We start from the raw sequence: 19,437 nt of genomic DNA, 5'->3' as shown, positions 1-19,437 counted from the left end.
TGTGCAGTTCTGAAGTATTGGGGAAGCATACAGACAATTGTGATACTGCATTTAGAGAGCAACTGGCATTGAAAATAGTTACTGGTTTGGTTTCTAATACGTTGGATTCAATGAAGAATGGACTAAATATTGTCTTTGCTATGTTTTCTATGAAGTTTCCTCTGTGCTGAAATTTTCTGTCTGTAAATCCTGTGACATCAAGTGACTTTTTCATTCTTTCTACTTTATATTTTATATTCTAGAGACTAAACAAGCTTAATTTTTTCTAGAAGTCTTAAAGTTGAAGAAAACATTGTGGCTTTTAGCAGAGATTACCTAATATTTTTCCCTTTTTCCTGTCTCATGGGAGAAGCATGACTACATCTGCAAAACTGAGACATACATTTAAAAGAAAATATTCTACACAGAAATTTTTACTATCCAGGTTTCTGAAGGGTCTTTGGGGAGGAGGTTGCACTTCAGTTTTGTTCTTTGTAAGTCTTGCTATTGGTGAAATCAAAAAGTCAAAGCCATCCAAGTCTTAATGAGGGTGATCAAGCCAAGGATGGCATCTGAATTATTTGTTTTATTTGTGTTGCCTAGGGATAATTCCTAAGACTTTCCTTCATTACTTTTCAGTAGATGACAGGCCTGGTAAAGTCTAGTTTACTGTGCTTTATCCATGTTTCTTTTTAGACAGTGTAACTCTTTGCTGTTTACTTCTCTTGCTCAGTATCTCCCAAATCCTGTGAATGCTTCCTTAAAGGTCTCTATGAGAGACGAATTTTTTATTTTTTTCTCTAGCATATTCTTTCATTTGTATGACCTCGAAACTTCTCCTAGTATGTAGTTTCTTCAGTTTATGACAAAGGGAAAAGTTGTAAGTTGCTGTGATATTGACAGTTCTGCATTAATTGCTTTCTGTTTTCCCCTTTTATTTCAAGGCTTTTGTAATCTGTGGAGACCTGTGTAAAATTAATTTTCATCATTGAGTCATGGTGCTTTTCAGTGAGTAGGGTTTTCTTACTTGGTTGAAATTTCTTTTCTGAAAGCTAGTTGCCAATAAATTTACTGTTGAGGACTACTTTATTTCAGCAGTAGTCTGTTTTTCTTCTCAACCATGAAGAAAATAATGAGTTTTTGGGGGATAATGTGGCCGTTTCTATTTTTGCAATTTAGAATTTGGCTTTCTGCATTCTTTTGAATATAATTCCACCAACCTCTCTTTTTCAGTGCCAACACTGAAACATTGTATTTGTCAAAGCAAAATTCTTCAATGTTGCATTTGCAGCATTTGAAGAAATTTTTACTCCAATTCTTTACTGCTTCCATATGAGACAGCACAATGAAGCTTGCATTTTTGGTATTGGAGGTCACACTTTGAAACTGGAAAGTGTTGCTAGTAACCATGTGTTGCTCTTTTGGCAGCAGCCTTTCCTATTTCTTTTCCTAATTCTGTACTTTTTTTTCTTCTATTAGTGTGTCTTAACCCCAGAATCCTACAGTTTGCAGTTGTTGCTCTATGGCTTGCCAAGTGCAGTGGTAAAATAAAAATATTTTTTAGGCTTTTTGGGTGTTTTTTTATTATTTTGTTTGGAGGGTTTGAGATTTTCAGGAGCAGTTATGTCATTGTAAGTGGCTTGTTCCCAAATGGAAGTGTGAGGAAAATTCCAAAAACTTTTCCACTTGCAGTACTATATTGTCACCAGTTGCAGTATTTTTCCTGCTGAACTTAGAAATTTTAAGAATACCTAAGGTAAAGTAAGCTTTGGAGAGCTTTTCTGTGTCTTCTTCATTTTTATGCTTCTCTGCATATGGATGGCATTATCTGTCAGAAGCATTCTGTTGAGTTTTAATTATGATGTACTACATGGTAATGCCTAGCTTGTCTTTTCTTGGAATGAGTTTTCTTTTGCTTGGAAATATGTCTCTTATGCTTGTCTCTTTACTTTTACCTTGAATGAAAGCTTTTGAACTTGGGATTGAATACATTGAATTTGGGATTGAATACATTGATCAAAAAATAGCAAAGTACAAGACAGTGTGATTGATGTTTGAAGTCTTGTAGTTTTATTTCTACAGAGGTAATTATTTCCTTTTTTAATTTAACAGGAGGTATTTTTTCCTTTGTCATAAGTAAAAATGCTTGTTTTAACATCAACAGTAAACAGGAAATTATGTAATTGACAACATTTCTTCCTGGATTTGTGTGGTGCCTTTGTGTCTCCCCTCTCCAGCGCATGCAGGGTTAAATAGGGTTTAAAAACACGTGAGCTTTACCTGCAGTTCACCAGGGTTTTTCTTTTCTGCAGATTTAATGTAATTTAGAGGTGTAATAAAGGCCGGTGTCCATGAGGTTGTGTTTGGACGGTGGCGCAGGAACAGGCTGTTTGTGCCGAGGTTGTGTGCCAGCTGTTGGGTCTGGCAGGGGACGCGCTGTTCGTGAGCGCCTGTTCCTTTTCACACCTTCCCTTCCATTCTTATCGGCTCCTCCGGCTCTGAGCGCTGCCGTGGCACTTTCTGAGCTCCGAGCACATATTGGCTTTCATGTAACCTTTAGCCACCGACACTTCTGAATGTGACACGGAGGAGGAGCAGAACCGACCCGCTGCTTTTACCTGCTCAAATGCAGCCTTTCTCTGTCCTTGTTAGGAATAAAGTTCAGCTGTGGTACAGGAATCCTCTCGGAGCGGCTCCATAGGGAAGGAATATTCGGATCTTACTACCACGGTTACATATAACTGGAAAAGTAGGTCATTGTGGCAGGGAGTAGTCCAAACAGCCGCCCGGTTGCTGCAGCAACGACCTACTTTACGAAACTATTTTTGTTGATTCATATTGAAATGTTCTTCTTGAAAGTGCTATAAGGAAATGATCAGGTTAGGAGATACGTAACAATGGAAACTGCATGCTTTGTGGACTCCTGCTGCCTTCCTCCTTCCCCTCCGCCCCCCACCCCGTGGTCTTGCCCTCCTGATGTTGGATATAGTAGGATTAAAGCAAATAAGATTTGTTTCTGTTCACTGTGACCTCTAATGGGGGACATCTTATTTTTTTTTTTTTTCCTTGAAGGTTCTGCATAACAATAATTCCTGTCATTGGTGATTATGTTTCCAGAGTTCAGAGCCTTCTTGTCTATAGAAATAACTTTAGAGATAAAACAAACAAACTAGAGAACCACCTTTTTCTTGGAAAAGAGAATAAAATGTTTTTTGGCTTCCCAGGGAAGTGGTCACGGCACCAGCCTGACACAGTTCAAGAAGTATTCGGATAATGCTGTCAGGCACATGGTGTGACTTTTGGGGATGGTGCCGTGCAGGGCCAGGAGTTGGACTCAGTGATCCTTGTGGGTCCTTTCCAATTCAGAATATTCTATAATTCTATGAGTACCACTCTTCTGGAATGCTCACGGTTTCTCTTGATATTTCACTGCTCATATACCACTTGTATCCAACAAAGTTTATCCACATTCAGGAAGGTGGACTTGGTGCTTGCCCCCCTTTTTTTTCCCCCCTTTTTTTCTTTAAAATTGGCAGTGTTCTTGGCCGAGTCTTCTCTTTTGCTATTAATTCTAATCCACACACAAGCAAACTGGAAAAAAGTACAGTGATTCTGTATAAAAGGATGTTCTCCAATTGTCTACCTTAATTCTTTCCACAAAGTAATAAAAAAGCTGTCACTGGTGCTTAGGAAGTGAATTTTTTTTGGAAATCCACTTCTGTCTTCTAAAAGGAATGGGCAGATGGAGTAAATGTAGAAGTGCAGTTGTTACAGTAAAGGTTTCAGTCTTCATAAAATAATTCTTTACTAAACTACTGTGACTCGGGCAGAGATGGTTGAGTATCCCTCCTTAGTTATCAGAGTCTTCTATTTAACTGTACTATGTAACTTTTTAAGATCAGTTTAGTTACTTCATGTGATGTACCTTCTGTTGGTCCTGACCTTCAGTATTGCAGAGAACTGCTGAAGTTGTGGCAGATAGATAGCATGTTTATCTAGAGGTTATTTGGATTATTTCATCAATTGTGTCTTGAGCTGTATTTCAGCTCTGTTTTCCAGGACTTACGTGACTGAGCTCTTTGCATTTCCTGCATCAGCCTCTGCATCATGAGGTGAAGAGATACCTCCATTAGTCTGCCCACAGCCTGAGATAGTTGAGGGCAAAGTGGAGGTTTTCAGGATTTATACAGCTTGATAAACAAATCTGTGTTTCAGTTATCTGGTTGGGGGGGTAAATGCTTTGGGTTTTTTTCCTACATGATTATTACTCAAAACCCAGATTATATCTTCATCAAGTTTACCTTGTTTTCAGCTATAAATGACTAATTTCAGCTTTGAAAGACCAGTTCAGAAAATTTTGGCATTTGGACTTATAATAGTAGCAATGGGAAGTTAAGACAATGCTGAAAGTCTGACCACCATGAAGTGAGCACCAGTCAGTTTTAATTAAGATTTCCAAGAATAGCTTCTGGATATTTTTTTTCCATTTCCAAACTTTCTACCAATTTCTGTGCTTGCTTAAGCATTTAATCTTTATCTTTAATTCTCTTCTATTAGTTTAATAGATTTTTGAGATATGGGAAGCCAGAAATAATGGATTGTACCTTAAGGATTTACAATTTATCCAGTGTAGTTGAGAAATATATTTATTTAAGCCAGTATTTTATTTCTAGGAAACATGAAACTGTAAAATTTTACTAGCACTAATTCTAACCTTAAAGAAGTCCCTTTAATTTAAGGAGAGGAAGAAGGTTTTATTAAAGTAAATAAAGGGCAGTATAAAATCTGTCCTTCAGAATTAGATTGCAAGACTATCTTGTTGGAGTGCTCTTACTGTGCTTGTTCTTTTGAAATGAGCCTTAGCTGTTACTTTCTCATGGACAGCTTAGATTGCTGAAAATAACGTGGCTGAAATATTTTATAAAGCAGGCCAGCTCTCTTTTAATTACATCAAGCCTTAAGAGCTGCTAATTTAAATAAGAGAACTTGGATACATGAGAATAAGGTGGTTTGAATTTATGTATGACCATGTCTGTACTCTCAAGTAACTCTAATTTTGTAATTTGCTTCTAGGTAATATTTCCCCAGTTGTCTCCAGTACAATTTGTTTGCTCTTGATTTTCCTTTATGGATCCAAGTAGTTTCTCTCTGGAGAGAACAAGCATAAAGAATTCAAGTCAAATAATAAAGACTTTGATTTATCAGATTGGAATTAGAGGATTAAAAAAAAAAGAAACACAGAATATGTACATTAAATAACAGAAGACACTAAGAGAGAGAGATTTAGGAAGCTGTGAGCCTGTTAGTCTTCTATCACCAGCAGGTTGACCTTTGTAACATGAAGTAATTTGAGATGTTCGTTTCAAGTTATGTGGGAATAATTTAGGTGAGTAATGGATGCCCTTTGAATGTGAAGTTAAGATCCAGACTTCATAGAAGCTAAATACACCATTTGCTGTTATGTATGGCTCACAAAATAGGAACCAACTTCATAATGCTATTTCACGGGATCAAAAAATGTTTGGGGTAGGAAGGGACTTCGGAGATCAAGTTCAACCCCTCCTGCTAAGGCAGATTCACCCAGAGGAGGTTGCACAGGATGTGTCCAGGTAGGTTTTGAGTATCCCCAGGAAAGGGGACTGCAACTGCTCTGGGGCCCGTTCCAGCGCTCTGGCACTTCCACAGTAAAGACGTTTTTCTTCATATTCAGCTGGAGCTTCCTGTGTTCTATTTTGTGCCCATTGTCCCTTACTCTGTCACTGGGCATGGCTGAAAAGTGTCTGGTCCTGTCCTCTTGACACCACCCTGAAGATATTTTTATGCATTGATGAGATTCCCTCTGTCATCTCTTCTCCAGACTCTACAGGCCTGGCTCTCTCAGCCTTTGCTCATTAGAGAGATGCTCCAGTCTCCTCATCCACTTTGTAGCCCTCCCCTGGATGTTCTCCAAGAGCTTCTTGTCTTTCTTGAGCTGGGCAGCCCAGCATACCCTGCCATAGCCCTGGACACATCACTCTGGATGTGGCCTCACCAGTACAGATCATCTCCCCTGACCTGCTGGCAGTGCTCTTCCTAATGCATCCCAGGGTATCACTGGCCTTCTTGGCCAGCAAGGCACACTGCTGGCTCCTGGTTTAACCTGTTGTCCACCAGGAATCACAGGTCCTTCTCTGCAGAGCTACTTTCCAGCAGGACAATATTTAACCTGCACTGGTACTCTTATGCACCTCTCCTGTTCTCTGTGACCTTTCAAAGATGATGGAATGGATGATGGTTTAGCAATAATACCCACCAGATCCCTCTACATTCATGGGTGCATCTCATCAGAATCTATGGGTTTCTGGATGTCAAGTTTGACTAAAGGACATCTAATCTGATCCTTCTTGACCTAAGGGAAATCTTAGTTTTTGTGGACTTTCACTCTTGCCTCCATGCTCAGGGATTCCTGGAATCTGGCTTTAGCAATAAAGACTAAGCAAAGAAAGCATTTACTAATTGTGCATTCTCTGTATGCTTTGTCACCAGGACACCCACTTGATTCAGCAGTGAGCCCATGTTTCTCTAGTCTTCCTTTTGCTACTTGTAGGAAAGGTTAGAAGAAGCCCTTCTTGTCATATTTGACAACCCTTGGTAGATTCCAGTCCAAATGGACCTTAATATTCTTTGTGATATCCCTGCATACTCTGACAACATGTCTTTATTCCTCCCAAGTGGCCTGTCCTGTTTTCCATATTCCATAAACATTCTTGTGTTTCAGTTTTGTCAGAAGCTCCTTGCTTATCCATACAGGTCTTCTGATGCTTTTAATTGACTTCTTACTAACAGGCATGCACTGGTCCTTAGCTTCAGACAAATGATGCTTGAGTATTAATCAGCTCCCTTGGACCCCTCTAACTTGTGGAGTCTTAACCCATGGGATTCCTCCAAGTAGGTGCTTGAAGTGGCCAAATGTAGCTCTCCAAAAGTTTTGTGATCCTGCCTATTACCCTGCTTCCTTCATCTTTGGGAGATTATGAATCTGTTTTGAATAGGACAAAAAAAATGGTCTGTTTCCTTCCTTTGGGGAATGCTAACCTTGAAAAGTTAATTCAGTTGGAAAGAAATTAATGAGGGGTGATATGTAAGGAAATGCTAGCTTTGTACCCAGTGTGTGCTAGGTTTGATTCAAATGAGTTTGTTGTTCCTAATAGAGCAGTATGGCTTGCTGTGGTTGATGTTCGATTCCCACTCCATATCTGAAATGGTCTTTATTCCTTAATGTCAAAGAAGGTGCACCCAAAAGGACTCAGCTTGGAGAGATTAAATTTTAAACATGGTTTTCTCTTGATTCTTGTTCAAAGCCCTTTCTTTCATCTGTTTTCAAAGAATTGCTTTTTTTTTTTCCCCAGAGAACCTCTTTTACAGCTGTACATGGGCTTGGATGTATCTTGCATTCGTTCTCCGTCACAGCTCTGCTTTTGCTTAAAGTTTATAACAGTAGTAAATATTAGGGGGGAAAAAGTCAAGTGATGCATTTGTGGTCAGTGTTTGGTTTTGTTTTTGCAAGTGGATCAGCTATACTAAGTTATGAAAGATGCTATAGTCCTGAATTACTCCCTAAAGGAGCTGTTTTTTCTTTGCTGACTGTAGAGCAACCCTGCAGGAGATTAATTAACTCCCACAGCTACTTCACTTAAGTATTTAGAGTTGAATAACATGAACTTTTTCCTACCTTTACAAAATGTATTATTGTATACCATTTTAGGATGTGGAAGTTGGATGTGGGATTTGTTGAAACAATGTGGTACAATGAGGGATGCCTCTGTGACCTTGATTTGGTAACAGGAAAATGCTACTGTGGCTGGCTGCCAAAGGATGCTGTGGAGTGTACATAACACTTAAATCCTGTCTGAGCTTAATCTTCTTACAGTTTCGTAAGAATATACTGCTTGCACTAAGACACATTGGTTAGTGACAATCAAACAGGAAAATATACTGGTAAATACTAAGTATTTGTGTAAAGGGACATCAGGTATCATTGAGATGCTTCTCAGTGCCTCATACTCTGTTTTGGTTTTTGATTTGGTATTCACATTGTTATTCCTGCTGAAATTAATATGAGATGTATATTTATACTGAATATATATACTGAAATCTCCTTATAACTTAATCAAACATATGGCAAACTAAGTGTGAAAGAAAAGTGCTCTTGCTCTCTCTCTGAAGAGAAATAAATGGTACATGATTTGTGCGATTGTTACATTAGAGTCTAATGCTGTAAATTATACTCCCTCTAATAAAATGTGGTTGGTATTATACAGTGTATAATATTCTTTCTTTTTACTGAATACAGCTCTACTAAACTCTGAAAGATGAGTAATATCTGATAGCATTGTTGGAAGAAACAATTGAACAGGGTAATAAAGCTAGCAGATATTAGGCTGCCTAAGATAATTCTGATAGACAGAGTCTGGGTGGCAATCAAATACCCGTAACAACGTGAGTATCTTGTTTGATTGAGCTTTTCTATTGATGGGAATCAATGGCTTGGTGTGAGGACTAGTGGATAGATAAAAGGTATTTAAATAAGAGAGGCTAAACACAAGTTTGGATGGATTGCTGGAAGCTGATCAGATGTGGGTAAAATGTATTAATCAAACTTAGCAGCAGAACAAATTTTAGCACTGTTCTTTTTCACTCAAAATCTTAAATTTCCTTTCAGATTGAGGAGGCCTAGCTAAATTCCTATATTTTTCTGGGTTAGTGCAGTCTAACACTCCTGCTAGTTAATTTCAGAATCTGGATTAATTCAGAAAAATTATTCTTAATGGTTTAGCACACTAGCATTTTCAGACATGAATAGCACCTGTAAGAGAAGTAATTGTATTTTAAATCCCCTCAGTTCCCAGCAACTGCCCTCATTTTGTACTTGAAAGGATGCATATATGTGATTGTGGTTTCTGGGTGTTCATTACACCTAAAAATAACCCCAAACAAGACTTAAGGGTAGCCTTAAATAGTGTGTCTATAAGTATCCTTCTTGCAGATCTCCTCCCTAAATAAAAGTGTTACCTTTTTAACAGACTGCTATTGACTTCTTCCCTGGACAGTCTTTAATCACGTTAATAGCGCAGAACCAGGAACATTGTGTGATTTAGTGCTTGCTTTAAGTAATTTTGTTAATGGTTAACTGTTATTAATGGTTAACAATTATTTATTGAAGTTTTTGAATAGCTGCTTTGATGGTATCAGTTTATTTCAGTTGCATGGTAGCTAAAATTATAAGCTGTATTATGCAATTATTGCCAATTTCTTGCATTTAGTTTGTATTTTAGACCCTAAGCATACCTTGTATGATTGACAGCAGGGAAGATTGTGGAGTTTATTGGAGTCAACTGCTAAGATTTTATGTATGTGCATATCTTTTAAAGAATTAATTCTTCGTCAGCTTTCATGAAAGTTCTAAATATCATAATTTGATATCTCTGTCAAAATGTCTGTAATGCTGTCTATGAATGCTGCTTGCAGACTGGTATGCTTTGCATCATCATCTTCCCAATATTAAAATAAGTAAGTCCTTTCTGTCTCCCTCTGTCATGTCACTTGTACCTCACATCATTTGCCACTGTGAAATTATTAGCAAACCTTTCCTTCTGGTTTGCCCGAGGGATGTTTTAAACTAGATACAGAAAACTGGACTGATTCACTAATCTGATAAAAATCATCTGGGTATCTTTTTTGTCTCAATTAAGTCTTCAAGCTCATGCAATTAATTCAGAGGGAAAAAGAAAGTGCTTTCCCATTGACTGTTAGGTTGAGGGAAAAAAAAATTGTTTAGATTGCAGACTCTGGAACGTGAACTGATACTGTAGGGAGAGATTTAAATATCTTCTCATTGCCAGAGTCTGGTATAAAGTATAGTAGAGTTCAAGCCTAATAGCTCTTACTTCATAGGTGCTATGAAGAAACTTTGCCTCTAGAGCTCATATTCTGAAACAAAATACTTTCTATGAGATGGAGGTTTCATGTTAATTTTTAATTCATAGACTAATTTACCATTTATTTTTGGTTTTGTTATACTGTGAAAGGAACCTGTTTGTGAGCATTCTGGTGTATTTTCAGAGAGAAAGGTCAAGTAATTTTGCATTCAGTTAAAGATGCTGTGCTGCTTCTGCAAGTTTTAGAGGTACTAATGAGAAAAAGAGGAGGTGAAAATTTTGTTTATGACAAGTCGTTGATTCAATTATTATGTTTCTTGGTAAGGTATATTTTTAAAAGTGATTGTTTTTAAGAAGGTTCATATTTAATTGAATAAGGCTTTTTGCAGGGGAGATTGGACTAGATGACCTTCAAAAGTCCCTTCCAACCTAAACTATTTTATGATTCTATAAATCTGCATAAAGGCTTTTATGTTAGACAATTTCTATTAACACTTTAATGAAAAAAATGCCTTTAAATGTGGTATAGTATAAACACAGTTGATAAAAAAAATATATATTATTTGCATCAAATTTTGTTAAAACACATTTGGTTCAACTGAAAGATTCAAATATGACTAATAAAAGTGGCATACCTCTTCTGAGTAACTGTGAACTGAGTGTGTGTTCTGAAAGCCAAAAGCAGTATTCTTTTGCATTGCTATTACTCTAGATATTGTAGAGTCACTAGGGTTTGATTTGGTCTGTTATGTTTGAATAATGTGCTTTCTGTGAGTCTTGCAACACAAGATGTGGTTGGACTGGTTTTAATTTGTGCTGGTTGTTGCTGAGGTAAGGGGTAGTGTTGTCCTCTGGCCACCCTCCTGCTCTCTTCCTACATCAATTTAATAGTGTGAATCTACACTGTTATTTTTGTTAAGTACCTGAAAGTTTTACGGAGATTGAAATGCTGGAGTGTGATGAGAGATAATAGAGGGGATTTGGGGAACCAACAAATGGAGATTAAACAGTATTAAGGGCAAGTTTAGGGATCTTGGATGTGGAGACTGGGTCAGTGTATGTTATCTTCTTGAATAGGATTCTGTGCCAAGTCCAGCCTAGAAATTATATATTGTGATCAGTCAGATAGGAAGAAAAAAGACTGAGAAAAGGGATATAGAGGGAACTGAAATGCCAATAGGAAAAAATAGTTTCCTAAAATAGTTATCAATACTTCATGTCACCAGTTTCTTTCCATAACCTTTCCCTCTACTCCGTGAGATGAGTTTAGATAAAAAAACAAACAATCCAATGTAACAACAACAAAATTCCATACAACCAAACAACAACAACAACTATTCCAAAGGTACCCAGGACAGTATTGCAGTTTGTCTCCCTAGTGATTTTTGAAGTATGTATGAACGCACATGGTCCATGTAAGTGAGATGCACATGGATAAGACTAATGAATAATGTCTGTCATTCCAAGTTAAAAAAAAAAATGAGAAAAAGAAGCTGTAATTTTCAGAGTCCACATAGAATTGGCTTTGTCATGGGAACATGAGGCTCAAGTTCTCTGTAATAGTAACATATGCAACTCTCATCTGATTCTTAAAATGACTCCTGCATTCTAACTAAATGAGTATAGAGAAGTTTCTTCTTCTTTTCCAACTATCGCAGAACTTTTTCAAAACTGAGCAAAGTGGGAAAATTAGGCATTTTTGATTAATTCATTTCTTTGTGTCTGGTTACCTTTTAGGATTTGTCTTAATCTTGGTGCATATGAACTCGTGATTTTAGTAAATCTGGTTGCTCAGCGCCTTTGTCTTGATAACACTGTGGGCAGTTTCAGAGGTGCTGCTGCCCTTCCGTGGTTGCTGTGCTCCTTCTCAGCAGGCACAGTCTCCAGCTGTGGTGGCACTGCTTCCCCTGCCGTGCTCTGCGGTGGCTGCTCCAGAGGTGCTACTGCTGTGGCCTGACACCTGCACTGCGTCATTACAGCAGGGTTTCTCAGGAGTAATGGACTGCAGTGTGGGAATTGTCTCTTTTTTCCCCCTCTTTGGGTGTAGCTTGTGTTTTATGGCAGAGGATGCAATAATGTGTGAGCACAGAAGTTAATGACCAACAGGCACTGACTCAGCAGTTGCCCTGATCAGCATGTGCTCTGCTGAGTGCCAACAGCACTGTGAGGAGAAATGGCTGAGAGGGCTTGAGCATACATTGGTGAAATGTATATTGTTAGTAAAGAATTACAGAATGGCTGGGGTAGGAAGGGACCTCTGGAGATTACTTAGTTCAACTGTCCCTGCTTAAGTGGGTTCACCTGGAGCAGGATCATGTCCAGGATGGGTTTCGAATATATCCAGGAAAGGAGACTGCAACCTCTTTGGGCAGCCTGTTTCAGTCTTCTGTCACCTTCAGAAAAGCTTTTCCTTACATTCAGATGCAGTTTCCTATTTCAGTTTGTGCCTATTGCCCCTTGTCTTGCTGCTAAGCATCACTGAAAAGAGTCTGGCCTCTTCCTCTTGACACTGCATTTAAGATCTCTGTATGAATTGATAAGATCCCCTCTGTCATCTCTTCTCCAGACTACACAGGCCCAGCTCTCTTAGCCCTTGCTCTTAAGATAGATGCACCAGTCCCCTCACCATCTTTGTAGCCCCCTACCAGACCCTCCCCAGTAGATTTTAGTCTTTCTTTGGTAAGGGAGCCCAGAACTCAGCAGACTCAGACCAGACTCAACACTCCAGGTGTGGTCTCACCAGGGCAAAGTAAAGGGAGAGGATCACCTCCCTCAACCTGCTGACCACAAGAAAAATATTATGGAAGAGCCACTTGTTAGACTGGAGAGAGTCCAGGAGAAAGGCACTACAGCCTAGCACTTCTCATTCTAGCTGGATGCGGGGTAGAGTTCTTTTTTTTCCTCTTTCCTACTGTTTTTATTTCTTCCCCAGACCACTTTAATTATTTGAGTTATTTTAGTTATTATATCTACTACTAAATCTTTGCATATGTGAACCTGTCTCAGCATTCTTTGTGCGACTACCTTTCTCCTTGGAACACTTGAAGATTTGCAGCACCCCATTCTCCCCTTTTTGTTTTTTGCCTGCTGTGCTAATTTGCTCATTAAATAATTCAGGTGAGGTTACAGCCAAGAAGCATATGTTACGTAGAGAGCTGTTTCTATAAATGAAGACCACAGTCATGACTGTGTCCTCCTCTGGTATGCCATTTTTAGTAACAGTTCAGTGTTGTAAGAAGGTTTTGGATTAAGTTTAACAGCAGTGTGCCAACAGCTGATTATCTCTTTGTTCCTTGGGTTTTTTCTCTGTAGTGTAGGGGTTTTCTGTCTTTAGAATGACAAGAGACTTGTAGTTTTAGTTAAGATTAGATTATGTTTTAGTCCATTCTAGAGGTGAATAACATTGAGGGGAAAACTGAAATGACAATGTGGTTTGGTTTTATGATTATGTATTGTGGAAGGTATTACATGGTGTCATACCACTGTAAGCCAAGCGTAATTAGGATGTGGACATGCATGCATCACTAAAATATGTACCAAGCACTCAAGGTCTGATAATTGCTATTGATTATTCCTCTTAGTTACCTTTTTCTATTGTAAAATTGTCTGGTTTGCCTCAGAAAATAAATGTTCTAAATTCTTGCAGATTCCTGCTTCAATGTCTTGAGGATCTTGATGCCAATCTACGGAAACTGAATTCACGTCTGTTTGTTATCCGTGGACAGCCAGCAGATGTTTTCCCCAGGCTTTTTAAGGTAAATGCTGCCTTGCAGTTGTTGTTTCTAATCCACAAATATTACCAACAAACTAATTACAGCTAGGGGTATTTCTTGTACTGTTTCATTCAGTGCAAGTTATTCATGTAAATACTGATCTATCCTTGCAGTCTCTCATTAAGGTTGTGTTAGTTTCGAATTTTTCATCTCTAGTGTACATATCACCAACTGAGCTGAGTTGCTTTTAGACTTCACCCATTTCCAGAAGCAGAATTGATTTCAAATCATTTGCTAAGTGTAGTTACTGTATAGTACTACATTTTCCTTTACAAGTTCCCTTTGTAGTAGTGAAATAAAATTTTGCCCACATGAATCCACATTCAAAGCCTGACCTGCAAAAGCAATGTTTATTTAGGCCAAACATCTACTGTGATTGCTTTTTAGCCATTAAAGGTGATTTAATAAGCTTTTTTCTAGTTGTAAGATTGTATAAAGAAATTTCTAGCCAAAGAAATTTCAGGCTTTTGTGGAAAAGGGTCTTACGGAAAAAAATTAAAGCTGTGAGTGATTGTTACTGATAGTAAATGTTGTCTATGGATAATAGTGTATTTAAGGTAGTAATACTGTAATAGTATAGTAAAAAATGAACAGTTGGCAAATTGAAGAGTTTTTTTCAGAATGATTGAACTGAGATGACTGAAACAAGATGGGGAGGGGGATGGGGGGAAGCAAAAGGAAATATCCATTTTTCCAAAGAGGTCCTATGTTCATTGTTTTTAATTCACAAGTCTTCAACACCAACCTGAATACTCAACCCAAACTCACATTTCTGTCTTTGTTATCGTGCTTTTGTTGTGAAATGTTAACTGGATGATACTTCTACTGGTCTTTCCTTAATTTCCCCTCAGTGGAGAATTTCCTAGAAGAGTAGTGTGGCATTAGCTGCTGCTTGCCCGCCCGTCAGATATTCAAGCTTGTTGTATTTGTCTGCCAAACTTAGTTTGATTGCATTTAAATAGAAGGAAAGGTCTTTGTATTGTGCATTGCCTTCCGGATTTGAGCAACCTGTGACAAGTCTTCTTAAATACTTTAATGGCTACTTTGACAGCTCCTGTTTCATATATTGCTGCTAGGCTGATTTTTCTATGCCTGGTAGCATTGGATTGCCACATTTTTAGAATATTCATTTTAGTGCTGAGAAGAAAATTAACTTGGAATATAGATAGTGTACAGCAATCAAAAAAGAATATTCACATCTGTCTATGTCTTCTGTTTCCTCAAATTAGTGTCTTTATCATACATTGGTTCACTGAGGGGCTTTTCAGGACATCCTCTGTGCTCGAACAAGTTACTGCAGTTCTTGAGGATTTTTTTCATTTTGGCTGAAGTATACCTGGAACATGCATCTATGTTTTATAATTATATCTCACAACTTCTTTTGCCAGAGCAGTAGCTGAACATCAGACACTTGCAGTGCAGTGAAGGGCTTATAACACTGAACAAAGCTTTTCAGATCATCCCTGTTAAATGTCTTAAAGGTGAGCCATGATCCTGACCCTGAATGAACACATGTGGAAAAGATAAGTTCAGTTAAGTTTGGAAAAATAACTTCAGTTAAGTCATTAACTTAAGGTAGGAGATAGTGGAACTTCTGTAGAGCCCAGTCAGGTGTCAGGAGCCTGCCAGTATCTGTGGATTTCCTGGGAATGAATGTATCACAGCTGTTTCTTGTTAAGGCTTTTCTTTTCACTGTCTGAACAATTCCTTCAAAAGGTAGGACACTGATTTATCTTTATCCTTGCAAAAGTCCTCAAACACCTTTAGGCTCTTTCATTTCAGTTAAGTTTTGGCTTGTTCTTGCCTCATCCTCTTCAATTTGTCCTGGTCTGTTTTTGTCTTTAGCTCTTTGGGCTTGGCTTAATAAAGAAAATAAAATTGAAACAATCACAAATTTTTTTAATGCATCAGTGTTGCTAAAACTGTTTGGCAGTATGAGTATGTGTAAAATTATCTGTGTCCATGATTCTTCTAATTGCCTGGTTCATGCTGATGTGATCTGGGTGTATTCATATTACACAGCAGTTGTCTCAGTTTCTTGACTCCCTTAGGGATGTGGCTCTGTATCTTGGACATGTTTTTTATGGTCTGCTTTGCAAAAAGCCAGAGGAAGGAAGGGTTTAGAAAAGTTTCTGCTGCAACTTGTCAGACAGTGGTTTTATGTTACATTTATGAAATGGGAAGTAAATGTTACGTGATGGGTGTAGGAGGTTGCTTGAGGATTCAAGGCCTGCTGGGTTAGTTTTATCAGACTTAAAGATGGTGGGATCCCAGCCTTGTTACAAAGAGCAAGCAATCCTTGGAATCATCTGTCCTCAGGGCTGGGCTTTATCTAGGAGAGAGCTGGAGTTCAGAAGTGAAATAACACCCCAGGTGATCAGCATTGAGTGCCCTTGTCTCTGGTGTAAAGCAAATTCTTTGAAATACTATGGTGTATTAAATCAAGTCATTAAGATTCCAAGGGATTAGAGAGGTATTTGAGTTTGATTGACATGATAGCTTTCTATGATAATCTTGTTCATACTTCACCTTTCCAACTTCTTACTGTTGAAGAAGCCTTTGCCATTATTGATCCCTTTGTTCCCTTCTTTTTCTTCACCTGTGACTGCTGGCCTTGGTAACAGCATCTGTGACATAAAGAATATTAGACATCAAGGCTAAGAGCGTTCTCTTTGTGGAAGACAGCCTTTTTTTATTTTTTTTTTAATTAAGAATTTGAAAATTGTCTGAATGAGGAGAAGGGATTTGGAAAAGGTAAAGGAAGTGTTTGATGATAGAGTGGGACAGTATTTTTACCCCTCCTCCCTTGAAACTTCAGTTCTGTTGCTAAAGCTGACAGACATAAGTAAAAAGCTTTTCTACAGAGCAAGGTTCTTCTGCTGATCCATGTTCAGAAGACTGCCTTTGTCATCTTCCTCTTCTCTTAAGGTATGCAGATCCTAAAGTTAGAGATGAGTTTTCAAAATTTGCATGGAAATTGTTCCATTATAGTGAGCACCCATGGTAATAGGACAGATGGAGCCTTTCTTATGGCTGATAGCTACTTAGATGCCAAAAAGTTGACTTTATTTTTGTTATTCTGGATGCTATATGTGTTTTGGCTCTTTCTGTATCTCTGATAACTATCCACAGGTAATAGCTGGTGTTCCATTCTGCCCATCCTGCCAGTTCTCCTTTCCCTGACCCTCCATTAGGCAGCTGAGTTGCTAAAGGAGCACACTTTTGGCTTGTGTTTTAGGAATGGAACATTGCAAAACTCTCAATTGAATATGATTCAGAACCATTTGGGAAGGAAAGAGATGCAGCTATCAAGAAACTGGCCAGTGAAGCTGGAGTGGAGGTCATTGTTCGAATTTCACATACATTGTATGACCTAGACAAGTAAGTTACCATTTACCTTGGATTTTAAAAAAAAGGTGGGAAAAACCCCTTGGAATTTTATGTAGTATTTATTTGTATATTCTGGGCTACTTTCCACACCAAACAGTTCATAGTTAGGAAAACTACAAATTTACGTTTTGCTTTTATCCATCCATCCAAATTTTATTACATACTCAGTAGAATTTTGAAACTCCAAAAAATGGTATGTAACTATATCTGAAATGCAGTTTTAATTTGGAGTTCTTTTGAAAATAATGTTCATCTTAATTACTTGTCATTTATAATTAATTTACTCAAACATGCCTGTAACTTCTCCCAAATAACATCTGGTTTTCTTTAGTTGTTTGGTTTGTCTTTATTTCACTTTTTGTACACAAGTTATGAGGAAGTCCTTTGAGTTTTTTTAAGAACTATTTCCTACCAAATATCTATTCAACAAGTAATGGGAGATTGCTTGCTATCCCTGTATTGCCTTATTTAATGTCTTGTTTATATTTTTCCACAGATCTATTTAATGGATTAGGTTAATTCCCTATTATAGAAACATAATCCACAAACTAGTTACAAGTATGGTTTGTCTTCCTGTAACATTAAGTGATTTATTGTGGTAGCTGCCCATTTTATTCTGTTGCAAGCTGGTATATAAGAGACTGTTAGACACATGAGAAGGCAGTGAAATTGGAAGCATTTATTTTTTGAAGCCAATAGCTGACTTCTTTTTTATTCTAAATTGATTTTTTTCCCTCCCACCCAAACACCCTGCTAAATAAGCATTTGGTTTCATCTATAACTTTGTAAATTTTTCTTAAAAGTTTTCCTTTTTTCCAAGATTTCAGATTTATTTTAAATGGCAATGCAAAACATGTAACTGTGTTTTTACAGCAGTCAGTGTGTATAAGCTACATGTAATTTTCCCCCCATATTAAGGTAGTTCTGATATTGAGTACTGTTCTCAGTACCAGAAGGGGAAAGTGAATTTCTTTGAATGTAAATACCATGGCCTTGTACATGACTTAGATACTTCTGTATTTAGCTAGGATCTCTATCTGCTTTACTTATCTGGTCTTTTCTTTGCCTTGAACTGTCCGTGCTCAGTATATCCTTTTTAATGAGGAATTTTCTGTAACCCAGGCATGAGGAAAATTTACTTGGTTATAAACAGTTAATTTATGTGTCTCCCTAGTGGGGAAAGAAGGATGGTAGATTTAAAGTTCTAACTGTCTGGATTACCCTGTATATTTGGGATTGTAAGATGGAGAGAGGTAAGAAGATATTTCTCTGTATGTGTAGGTGTGTATATTTTATAAGAAAAACTGTTAAATACTATTGTTATTATTGACATGCTTATTTTATTTTTTTCTTTAATGCAGAATAATAGAATTAAATGGAGGACAGCCTCCTCTTACTTACAAGCGATTTCAGACCCTAATTAGTAGAATGGAACCCCTGGAGATGCCTGTGGAGACTATAACCCCAGAAGTAATGAAAAAATGTACTACTCCAGTTTCTGATGACCATGATGAGAAATACGGTGTGCCATCGCTTGAAGAGCTGGGTATGTTCTGAGATTGCTTTGACATTTTGAAAGAAGTAAGATATAATCTCCCACTAAAAGCACAATACTTAAAAGAAGTGAGGTCTTGCTAGTGGTTAATTGTTAACCTGATGCAATTATGGCATACAAAAGGAACAGAAAAAAAGATAATAGACTCTAACTTTTGGTTGTTTTCTGGTAAATGAGAAGTCAGGTCAAGCTATACTAAGTATTGTTTGGCTTCTTGTAGTACAGCATAGCTGACTTCCCAGGGTGCCAAATAATCATTAAGCTATTAATTAATAGTCTTCGATGCTTCATTTTGTATTAAATACACTTTGTATCTTTGTGCTTCAGGTCATTAATCTGTCGTTTAACAAACTAGTTTTAAAAAAGCACCCTCTTTTCTTGATATACCAAAAAAGATAGTAATGAGACAATTAATTACTTTAGAAGGTTCTGGGGGGGAAAAAGATTAGATTTCTCTAAATGAAATTTTAAGCAATTGTATCAGCTATGGTCCTGTGAATCTCCTCATCTCTTTCCTGTTTCCCCACACATCCCAAAATACACGAAAATGTGGTATGACCTCCAAACTGCTAACAGAAGGCTCTGGACAGATTTTGGTTAACCTGTGACTGCCCTGTCTAGTCCATTTGAACTCTCACAGAATAGACTTCCGTTTTTAATGCCTTTATAAGAAAAGATGATCTCACTATGCAGTGGTTAAACTGTAGGCAGACATGTTCTCCCATGCATCTGGTGAGCAATCTTGGGGCAGGTGGGAGGGTGTGGAAAAAATCTGATTACCTTCTTTTTATCTTTCTTTTATGGCTCAAGTACATGTTTATCA

At 37.7% G+C, this 19,437-nt stretch overlaps 1 protein-coding gene across 1 annotated transcript in view; it reads left to right on the top strand.

Annotated features, from left to right (window-relative positions):
* Nucleotides 1–19,437, top strand: part of CRY1 (cryptochrome circadian regulator 1) — a 38,911-nt gene that overhangs the window by 8,712 nt on the left and 10,762 nt on the right. Inside the window, exons 2-4 of the mRNA XM_019006761.2 lie at nucleotides 13,543–13,651; nucleotides 16,908–17,050; nucleotides 18,421–18,605. Of these exons, the coding sequence (XP_018862306.1) occupies nucleotides 18,488–18,605 (118 nt within the window). The 5' untranslated portion in view covers nucleotides 13,543–13,651; nucleotides 16,908–17,050; nucleotides 18,421–18,487. The remainder of the gene's footprint in view (nucleotides 1–13,542; nucleotides 13,652–16,907; nucleotides 17,051–18,420; nucleotides 18,606–19,437) is intronic.

The sequence above is a fragment of the Parus major genome, chromosome 1A (genome assembly GCF_001522545.3).
Source record: "Parus major isolate Abel chromosome 1A, Parus_major1.1, whole genome shotgun sequence".
Classification (NCBI taxonomy): Eukaryota; Metazoa; Chordata; class Aves; order Passeriformes; family Paridae; genus Parus; species Parus major.
This window is presented reverse-complemented; position numbering and strand designations above follow the sequence as displayed.